This window comes from Mandrillus leucophaeus, unplaced genomic scaffold (assembly GCF_000951045.1).
Source record: "Mandrillus leucophaeus isolate KB7577 unplaced genomic scaffold, Mleu.le_1.0 Scaffold140, whole genome shotgun sequence".
Lineage (NCBI taxonomy): Eukaryota > Metazoa > Chordata > Mammalia > Primates > Cercopithecidae > Mandrillus > Mandrillus leucophaeus.
Window position 1 is genome coordinate 4,638,149 of NW_012101366.1, and position 11,489 is coordinate 4,649,637.

The following is an 11,489-nucleotide window of genomic DNA, read 5'->3' on the forward strand; positions in this document are numbered from 1 at the left end:
GTGCTGGACTCTTCCTGAAATGGCACTTAAAGATGACTTCCCTGAGCATCCAATTAAAATACATTGCCTCTGTTACTCTCACTTATAGCAAACCACTTTCAAGGCAACTGTTGATTTCTGCATTTGTTGACTTAGCCTCAGCTGGATGACACATCTTCATATTCTCCCCCTCTATCTTCCCCATAAACTCCATGAGAGGAGAGACCCTGTTTGTTTTCTTTTCTACTTTAGAACAAATGCACTTTAGTTGAATGAATGAATTAATGAATGAAAGATTTGTCACCAAAATCATTTTGCCTATGTAGTGGTTAGGTGAAGCAAAGTTTGATGTAAAGTAAAAGTTAAATGTAGTCTGCCTACAGAGAATGGTGCCAGGTAAGTGATATCGTCTGAACTGTCCTGGCTCAAGACCAACTTTTATAGGGTGAAGAAATGTCTTCTGCCACCAATCTGAAAATAATTTAAATGAACCTAAATGCATAACTCATGCATGGGGTGGTAGAAGGATGCTCTCAGCTGGCTTGGAAGATGGTGGGGCAAGCTCTCCCTGCGAGCACTGATCACCCCCCATGCCCAGTTTATAGGCCATAATCCATGACATAGGGACATCAAAGTAAAAGCAGGTTTAAAAACTTCTCTGGGGAAAAATCACAGTTGAAGTCATAGATAAAAATGAGATTGCTGAAAGCAGTAGACACACACAGTATTTTTAAAAGTTCATCGAACTCACTTTGTCAGGTCATGCTATGGATATAAGATACACTGGGCCAGGTCTCCTGTGGATATAAGAGGCACTGAGCCAGGTCATCCTATGAATACAAGAGTCACTGGGGCAGGTCATCTGTGCATATGGGAGTAACTGGGCCAGGTCATCTCTGGATATGGGAGTAACTGGGCCAGGTCTCCTGTGGATGGATAGAGGTGTCACTGGACCAGGTCATCATGTGGCTATGGCAGTGACTGGTCAGATCATCCTATAGATATAGGAGTCGCTGGGCCAGATTATCCTGTGGATATAGGAGTCACTGGGTCAGGTCATCCTGTGGACATGGGCATCACTGGGGCAGGTCATCCTCTGGACATGGGCATCACTGGGCCAGGTCATCCTCTGGACATGGGCATCACTGGGCCAGGTCATGCTGTTGATATAGAAGGGTTTTTCTAGTTGTTGCACACAGTTGTCCTCCTCTTTATTTTCCAAACCCTAATCTAACAGTAAATGACTTATATCTATACTCATATTAAAACAAGCACCTCCCAGTAAAGAGAGTCTGTTCCTTGCTACTATAAATCTCTCTGGAGGCTGAAAGTTGGTCCCTATGCAGTTTTCAACTACAACCCTTAGATTTGGTCTGGTGGGAAAACAGGTCCATGTGTTTCTCCATTCCTCCATCTGTCATGGCAGGGATTCCCAGGTTTAGAATTCCAGAGATCAACAGAGTTTCAATAATGATGTGTAGGAATGGTATAGAGTTGCCAGTTGTTTACTTTTCTAAGCAAGAGCATTTATAAAAATAACTATCACCATAATTTTATAAGGGAAAATTATTTTATTATTGAAGGGGCCAGGAAAGCTATAAGCTCAGAACAAAGGACAGTATTTAAATCAAATAATGTTATTAATTTTTTAAAAGTACTCCATTCTTATTTTTCCCATTTTCCCATAAATTGGTGTGAACATTGGTAGAAGTGAACACCACTGTTCAATAGTGACTACCTAGCACAGGAATTTGCATAATATGTTGTCATTAGATTGAATAACCAACAGGTAATCTGGCATTCACCTAACTTTACCTTGCTTTTTAAGTTAATTATTTCACAAAATTTGTGCTTGATGGGTATATGGTAATTTTAGGCTTCTACTCCTATGGTGATATTACTCATAATTTGTTTCTTGTTTTTTTTCATAGTTTTAATTACCTTTGAGTCTACAATAAGTATTTCTCTTGTTCTCCTTAGCTTTCTGATTATCAAGCTGACTTCAGCCGGTGGTGGCACAAAGAGATGAAAGCAGTGAAATTTCCATCCCAGGGAACAATCTTTGATTATTATGTGGACCACAAAACGAAGAAATTATTGCCTTGGGCTGACAAAATTGCCCAATTTACTATGGATCCAGATGTGCCTCTGCAGGTAGGTGTGTGGAACATAGCAATTGTATTAGTCCATTTTCATATTGCTATATATATTTTTTAAAAACCCTGAAACTGGGTAATTTATAAAGAAAAGAGGTTTAATTGGCTCATGATTCCACAGGCTGCCCAGGAAGCATGATGCTGGCATCTGCTGGGCTTCTGGGAAGGCCTCAAGAGATCACAGGGGAAGGGGAAGCAGACACTTCACTTGGCCAAGGCGGGAACAAGAGAGAGTGAGGGGGCAGGTGCTGCACACTTTTAAATGACCAGGTCTCATGAGAGTGAATTCACTATCATGAGAACAGTACCAAGACGGATGGTGCTAAACCATTTATGAGAAACCGCCCCCATGACCCAGTCACCCCCCAACCAGGCCCCAACTCCAACATTGTGGATTACAATTCAACATGAGATTTGGTGGGGTCACGGATCCAAACCATATCACCAATATTCAAGTGAAGTGTGCTGATGTGATCCCTTAAAAAAAAAAATCTTTTTTTTCTTTCTTGCCTGATGAATAAGTTATTGTGTTAATATGCTCAGCATATGACATATATCACTGGGAGAGAAGAATCGCAGCTATAAGAATGCTTAGTGAGATGGCTGTTATATTTCTGCATCCTCTTTTTAAAAAATAGTACAACTTAAATCTGCAATAACTATAAAATATAAAGAAATAATTTCTTTATATTTTCCTAGAAACTTTGTGAATTTGTAAACATTGAAGGCATATTTCTGTTCAGTGATTCTTACTTCTGAACTTATTGTAAATTTCTTAGATAGCGCTTTTTACATATAACTTTCTTCTTATACCCTCCAGCTATCAAATGAATATGTTTAATCTCCTCTTCTCACTGAGTCACGTGACAGCTGATGATCCAAATGAAACTTTCTCTCTTCACTGTTTCTTTGCATAGATCACTCTTCTACATTTCCCTTAGATTCAGTTATTCTTTGATCATCGTATTCTGCCTCAATGTGTTTTCCTTTTCATTTTATTTCTTCCTTGAAATCATGTCATTCTGATTCATTTTGGAACTTATTATTTTGAGAGTGCTGTATGAGTGGCAGATAGGTGATTTCTGTGGCATTTATTAGGAGGCAGTTAGTGCCAAATAACAGAAAGCCCAGTGCATTCATTTCCTGGAGCTGCCATAACAAAAGACCAAAGACCAGGTGGCGTAAACAGTAAAAACGAGTTTTTCTCTTAGTTCTAGAGGCTAGAAGTCCAAGATGGAGATACCAAGGGGTTTTTTTTCTCCTGCAGCCTCTCTCCTCAGTTTGCTGATAGGCATCTCTTGCTGTGACCTCACATAGCCTTTTCTCTTTGTGCACATTCATGGTCACTGTCTCCCTGTATGTCTAAATTTCCTCTTCTCCTAAGGACACCAGTCACATTGGATAAGGGCCTACCCTAATAACCTCATTTTAACTTAATTATCTCTTTTATAAGTCCTATTCCCAAATACAGTCACATTCTGAGGTATGAGGGGTTGAGGCTTTAAGAGATTAATTTTGGAGGAGACATAATTCAGCCTGTAATAATGTGCCCTCTTGACTCCCAAAATTCAAGTCCTACTAACATACAAAATACATTCACCCATTCCAACAGCCCAAAATTCTTTTTTTCGTTTCTTTCTTTTTTTTTTTTTTTTTTTTTTTGAGACAGTCTCACTCTGTTGCCCAGGCTGGAGTACAATGGTGCAATCTTGGCTCACTGCAACCTCTGCCTCCCAGTTTCAAGCAGTTCACCTGCCTCAACCTCCCTAGTAGATGGGATTACAGGCACCCCCCACCATGCCCAGCTAATTTTTGTATTTTTAGTAGAGACAGGGTTTCACCAAGTTGACCAGGCTGGTCTTGAACTCCTGACCTCAAGTGATCCACCCACCTTGGCTTCCCAAAGTGCTAGGATCACAGCCATGAGCCACCACACCCAGCCTACCAACAGCCCAGAATTCTTAATCCATTCCAGTATCAACTCTAAGTCCCAAATATAATCCAAATATCATCTACATGATACATTTCATCTATCAGTTCATGAAATAAATTGAGGTACAATTCATCCTGAGGCAAAATTCCTCTCTAGCTGTGAACTTACAAAACCAGAGAAGTTACCTGCTTGCAAAATACAGTGGTAGAACAGGCATAGGATAGACCTTTCCATTCGTAAAGGGAGAAATCAGAAGTCCAAAACTTAGCAGAGCAAATTCCTTTAGATTCTTAAGACTTTAGAATAATCTTCTTTGGGTCAATGCCCTATACCAGGGCCCACTGGGATGATGGCCCTGCCTCTGGACCCACTGAGGCGGCAGTGTTGCCCTTGAGGGCAGCCCCACCTCCATGGCCTTGGGCAGCAGCCCTGTCCCTGGGGCACCGGGCAGTAGCATCCTAGCTCACTGACAGAAGTGGTGACCCCACTCCCTGAAAGTGAGGGAGAAATAGCTTCATCTCCCTGATCTGTACCTTTTGGGCCAGTGAGGGCATCAGTGGATGTTCTGCTGATCTCTGAATTGCCTTTGGAGTTACTTTCCCTTTTCTTGGAGGTTAATACACATTTGCAGCCAGGTTGCTAAATTGTCTTGTCCTGTAGAACCTAAGAAGTCTTACCTTCCTTCATTTTGTCCTGTTTCCATCCTCTTTACCCCAAGCTGGCAATATTTCTGCTGGTATAAGCACATCTGTATCTCTGACTTCTTTTGAAATAGCTGATTTTGTCTAAGAATTACACCCACAATTTCTTTATGGAGTCATCTTCTGGCCACACTTTGGCTGGCCACACTTTGGTGTTCTCTCCAGAATACACTTTCTCATGTTCTGCATATGGAGAAGCTGAGAATTTCCCAAATCTTTAAGTTCTAGTTCCTTTCTGCTTAACAGTTACTTCTTCAATATGTCTTTCACCTCTTTAATTTTGCCAGCAATAAGGAGAAACTAGGTCACACCTTCAACACTTTTCTTAGAAATCTCCTCAGTTAAGTACTTGAGCTAATCACTCACAGATTCTGTCTTCCACAGAACACTAGAATGCAATTCAGCCATGTTCCTTGCCACTTTATGACAAGAATTGCTTTTCTGCCAGTGTCAAGTAGCATATTCCTTATTACCATCTGAGGCCTCACCAGAAGCCTCTTTAATGTTCATATTTCCATCAGCAATCTCTTCAATGCAATCTAGGCATTTTCTTGCCTGCACCTTAAAACTATTCTATCCTGTTTTCTTATCCTGTTCCAAAGTCACTTCCACTTTTTTAGGTATCTGTTACAACAGCAGCCCACTTCTCAAAATCAAAATCTGTATTAACCATGATGAGATACCACTCACACCTGTTAGAATGTCTGTTATCAAAAAGACGAAAGATAACAAGTGTTGTCAAGAAAAATGAGAAAATGGAACCTTTGTACACTGTTGGTGAGAATATCAATTAGTACAGCCATTATGGAAAACAGTATGGAGGTTCCTCAGATTAAAAATTGAGCTACCGTATAATCTAGCAATCCCACTTCTGGATGTATATCCTAAGGAAACAAAATATCTGCACTCACATATTTACTGCAGCAGTATTCACAATAGCCAAGATATGGAGTTAACCTAAGTGTCCATCAATGGATGAACGGACAAAACAAATGAGGTTCATACACACAATGGCATATAGGTTGAGCATCTCTCATTCAAAAATCTAAAATGTTCCAAAATTGAAAACTTGGAGGGCTGACATGATGCTCAAAGAAAATGTTCATTGGAATAGTTTGCATTTCAGATTAGGAATGCTCAACCAGTAAGTACAATGCAAATATCCCAAAACCCCCAAAAATTGAAATCCAGAATACTTGTGATCACAAGCATTTCAGATAAGGAATATTCAACTTGTACCATTCAGCCTTTACAAAGAAGGAAATCCTGTCCTTTGCAGCAACTTGGATGAACCTGGAGTACATTAAGTGAAATAAGTCAGACACAGACAAATAATGCATGATCTCACTTATTTGTGAAATTTTAAAAGTTGAACTCATAGAAGTGGAGAGTGGTATGGTGGCTACCAGGGGCTGGAGTTAGGAGGTTGGGGAGATGTTGGTCAAAGAATACAAAATTTCAGTTAGACAGGAGAAATAAGTTCAAGAGATTTGTTGTACATGGTGACTATAGTTAATAACAATGTATAGTATTTGTAAAAAGTCATTGAGAGAAAAAATTGTAAGTATTCTTCCCATAAAAAATAAGCACGTGGGGCTGGGTACGGTGGCTCACACCTGTAATCCCAGCACTTTGGGAGGCTGAGGCAGGTGGATCACCTGAGGTCAGGAGTTCAAGACCAACCTGGCCAACATGGTGAAACCCCGTCTCTACTAAAAATACAAAAAATAGCTGGGCGTGATGGCATGTGCCTGTAATCCCAGCTACATGGGAGGCTGAGGCAGGATAATTGCTTGAACCTGGGAGACAGAGGTTACAGTGAGCCAAGATTGCACCATTGCACTCCAGCCTGGGCAACAAGGGTGAAAATATCTCAGAAAAAAAAAAAACAAACAAAAAACTATGTGAATTGTAAGTGTATGTTAATTTGCTGGATTTAGCCATTTTACAATGTATACATATTTCAAAGTATCACGTTATACACAATAAATATATATAATTTTGTCAATTAAAAATTAACTTTTTTTTAAAAAAAAAAAGCATATTTTAGCTCTGTGACCCAAAAAAATTAATTATAGTTGTAACCTAGAGAAACCCAACCACACATACAAAGATGATCATGGTCATGTTGTTCCTGACAACAACCAAAAAAAGGAAAATTGAAAAACTAAGTTGTAATGTATTAGTAGAATGGAAATCTACACAGCAGTAAGCAAAATTACCTAGACCTAGATACACCAATATGAGCATATCTCAAAAGTATAATGTTGATTGAAAAAAGCAAACTACAGAATAATCTGTATATTCTGAAACTGGTTGCGTAAATTTACAAATAAAAATTCAAACAAACAAGCAAATCTGTACAGTAGTCCCTCACTTATCCATGGCTTGGCTTTCTGAGGTTTTGGCTACCTGTGGTCAACAGTGGTCCAAAAATATTCAATGGAATATTCCAAAGATAAGCAATTTATAAGTTAAATTGCACACTGATCTGAGTAGCAGAATGAAATCTCGTGCCACCCCACTTCACCCCACCCAGGATGGTAACCATCCCTTCATCCAGCTGTCTTGGTGACCAGGTCGATTATTGTGTATTGCAGTGCTTGTGTTCAAGTAACCCTTCTTTTACATAATAATGACCCAAAGTGCAAGAATAGTGCTGCTGACAGAATCGTTCTATTTTATTATTGTTAATCTCTTAGTGTACCTCATTTATAAATTAAACTTCATCATAGGTATATAGGTATAGGAAAAAACAGTATATATAGGGTTCTGTACCATCTGTGGTTTCAGGCATTCTCTGGGTGCCTTGGCACATACCTCGCCAAGGTTAAAGGAGGACAACTATATTAGTTTGCTAGGGCTGCCATAACAAAATCCCATAGACTGGACAACTTCAACAACAGAAGTTTCTTTCTCCACAGCTCTGGAGGCTAGCAGTCCAAGCTCAAGGTGTCAGCAAGTTTGGCTTCTCCTGAGGCCTCACTCCTCATAGCCACCTTCTCTCTGCATCCTCACATGGCTTTTCTCTGTGCATATGTATCCCTGATGTCTCCCTGTGGGTTCAAATTTTCTTATAAGGACACCTATCAGATTGGATTAGGACTCAGTCTAATGGCTTCATTTTAACTTAATCGCCCCTTTAAAGCCTCTGTCTCCAAATACAGTCTCATTCTGAAATACCGGGGTTAGGACTTTATGACATGAATGTTGTGGGGACACAACATTATCAGCCTGTAATATTACTCCAGTATGACTTCATCCTAACTCATTACATCTGCAGCAACCCTATTCCCAAATAACATCACATTCTGAGATACTGCAGATAAGGACTTGAACATAGAAATTTGGGGAGGAGACAGTTCAACCCCAAACAATGAGGAAATTTATTATTTCACAAACAAGGAATTCAGAGGTCGAATAACCACAATGCAGATTAATTCTGTGACTTGGCGGCATCACCAAGGATTCTGATCATCCCATCTTTCTGTACTGCTCTTTTTAACATTGACTTGAATTTAAGACAGCCATCCCTTTTGTCTCAAGATGTCTCTAGTGGTTCCAGAAAACAACTTCAAAGGAGGCAGGGACTTTCTCCTATCTTTTTATTAAGAGTGAGGAAACCTTCCTCAGAAGTCTGGAGCTGACTGCCTCCTGCATCTAATTCTGCAGACTGGGCCATGTGCCACCTCTAATCCAGTCTCAGGCCTCGGTAGCGGGGCTGCCGTGATGGGCTTTGATGAGTCCTCACATCCTGCAGGAGCCAGGCAGAGCTTCCTGTGGAGCACATGGCTATGTGGGGGAGGGGTGAGGACTTGGACAAAGTGGGGTCTTTCCCAACAAAGAAGAAGCAGGGAAGGCCGGGCGCAGTGACTTACGCCTATAATCCCAGCGCTTTGGGAGGTCAAGGTGGGTTGAGTCACCTGAGGCCAGGAATTTGAGACCAGCCTGGCCAACATTGTGAAATCTCTTCTCTACTAAAAATACAAAAAATTAACTGGGCGTGGTGGCTGGTGCCTGCAGTCTCAGCTACTTGGGAGGCTGAGGCAGAGAATCGCTTGAACTCGGGAGGCAGAGGTTGCAGTGAGCCAAGATCGCGCCATTGCACTCCAGCCTGAGCAACAAGAGCGAGACTCCATTTCAAAAAAAAAAAAAAAAAGAAGTCAAAAGTGTCTGCTCCATCTACTATATCTATTTGAAAATCTTGCTTTTTGTTCAAGCTACCTAGAATTCAACTATCTACAAGTATGATCTAGCTGGTTGAAGGCTGAGAACATGTAATCAACCAAGAACTGCTGAAGACCTGAAAACTGCTATCACAAGGTTGATGCACCTTAGTGTTGATATCTTGTATTCAACAGAGAACCTATGAGCAGTTTGTGCTCTTTCTTTCCACACAGTTGTACCAAATGTGATTACTTAATTAACAGCATCTTAATATAGTGGAAGATAACCATAGAAAATCAATAATAATAGAAATACTAATATTATGCTGTTATATGTCAAGCGCTTTACTGAATGCTGTACATAAAGCAATCCTTATAGCAACCTTCTAAGGCAGGGACTGTCACTAGCTCCCCCCCACCTTTTTTTAAAAAACATATGGAGAAACAGGCACGAAGAGAAGAAATATATCCACAGCTATACAGGTAGTAAGTATAGGATGACCAACAGTTCTAGTTTGACTGGGATTAAAGGAGTTTCGGGAACATTGGACTTTAAATTTTAAAACTGGGAAATCCCTAGCAAACTAACAAGAGTTGGTCACACTAAAACAAGCAAAGCAGGATTCACAGCCAGGCAGCCTGGCTCCAGAGTCCATGCTCTGAAGAGCATTCTATGTGTAGATAAGAGAGAGGTCAGGCTCTGACTTGGGTTTGAATCGAAGTACTGCCACGTACTAGTAACCATGACCTTGACCAAGTTGGTTATGTTCTTTTAGCTTTAGTTTCATCACCTCTGAAATAAAAATAGCAACTGTCTTTATAGGTTTGTTATGGGTGTCTTATGACATTATGCATGTAAAGTGCTTAGCATGGTACCTGCCACACCTACATACTCATTTCTCAGTAAGTGTGAATTATTGGTATTAGTATGTGAAAAAAGGCCAGCAGACAAATTTAAAAGCAAATGATGACAACTAGCAGCAAGAAAGGAGAAAAAAATATGAGATGCAGCTCAAATGTTTATTAAAGAGTAGTCTAGAACTGTTTAGTGTAGCACAGAACAGTTCTGTCTTTTAGTAAACCCTAAGAGTATCACTGAATTAAAATGAAGTTCTAGAGTACATGTTCAGTCATGAAGATGATCTTGAATTGTGTATAAAATATTCAGTTGGGTCAGCCTTGGTGGCTCACACCTGTGATCCTAGCACTTCGGGGTGCTGAGGCAGGTGATCGCTTCAGCCCAGGCGTTTGAGACCAGTCTGGGCAACATGGCAAAACCCCGTCTCTACAAAAAATACAAAATAATTAGCTGGGCATGGTGGTGCATGCCTGTAGTCCCAGCTACTTGGGAGGCTGAGGTGGGAGAATAACCTGAGCTCAGGAAGTCGAGGCTGCAGTTAGCCATGATCATGCCACTGCACTCCAGCCTGGGTATAGGAGTGAGACCCTGTCTCAAAAAAAAAAGTCATTAAAAAAACTCATGATGGGCTGGGCACAGTGGCTCATGCCTGTAATCCAAGCACTTTGGGAGGCCGAGGCAGGGAGATCACAAGGTCAGGAGATCAAGACCATCCTGGCTAACACGGTGAAACCTCGTTTTACTAAAAATACAAAAAATTAGCCGGGTATGATGGCAGGTGCCTGTATTCCCAGCAACTTGGGAGGCTGAGGTGGGAGAATAACCTGAGCTCAGGAAGTCAAGGCTGCAGTGAGCCATGATCACACCACGGCACTCCAGCCTGGGTGACAGAGTGAGACTCCATCTCAAAAACAACAACAACATAAAAAACAAAAACAAAAAAACAAAAACCTCACAATATTCCATTGTGTTTAGTATATGCTAGCCAGGTAGAGAAGAATTTCATCCATTATAGACTTTATGTGGATTTCTTACAAACAATATGAATCTTGCAGGTAGATTCTCCCCTCCTTTTAAATTTGAACACCAAGAAATGCAACAAATCATTAATTATCTTTTGTATTTTGTGTTTTGTTTTGGTGCCAAAACCCAGAATCACCTATCTTTTAATCACTGAGCAAAATTCTGTTTACTGCATATCTACATCTACTTCTTGTTCTGATCTTACATTGTAATGTGTTCCCTGAGTTTGATTTTTATTTATTTGTGTTCCTGTAAGCCACTTCAAATTGTCTGTAAAGTAATAGAGTGCATAAATAGCCAATTTTTGAAACATAAAAATTAAGTTTTAGTTTTTAACAAAGCAAGGCATGATATGTTTCAAATGTGTTTTGGTTTCTTCATATTCCACTTAAAAGCCATCATTTCTCCCTAAACTGGTCTCTTCCCACACTGAACTCCTTTAGCATGCTGAATCATTTAGCCATTTAATCTAATGAGGCCAAGGAATTGGTCCCAATTTTCGTTTGTGTGTGTCTTGACTTCTCGAACATTTTCTCATCTCCTGAAATGTTTTGGATAGTTTCTTATATGTTTACTGTATTCCCTTCTGTGCTTACCACAATGTTGGGTAGAGTAGGTATTCTGAAATAAGGAGCCTTGGGGGCTAGTACTTAATTTGGAAATGATAAATCA

The 11,489-nt window shown here is 40.3% G+C and overlaps 1 protein-coding gene across 1 annotated transcript in view; it reads left to right on the forward strand.

Moving 5' to 3' along the window:
* The window catches only part of DNAH11 (dynein, axonemal, heavy chain 11), a 387,500-nt gene that overhangs the window by 182,462 nt on the left and 193,549 nt on the right, over window positions 1-11,489 (forward strand). Inside the window, exon 45 of the mRNA XM_011973963.1 lies at window positions 1,960-2,133. Coding sequence (XP_011829353.1) covers window positions 1,960-2,133 — 174 coding nt within the window. The remainder of the gene's footprint in view (window positions 1-1,959; window positions 2,134-11,489) is intronic.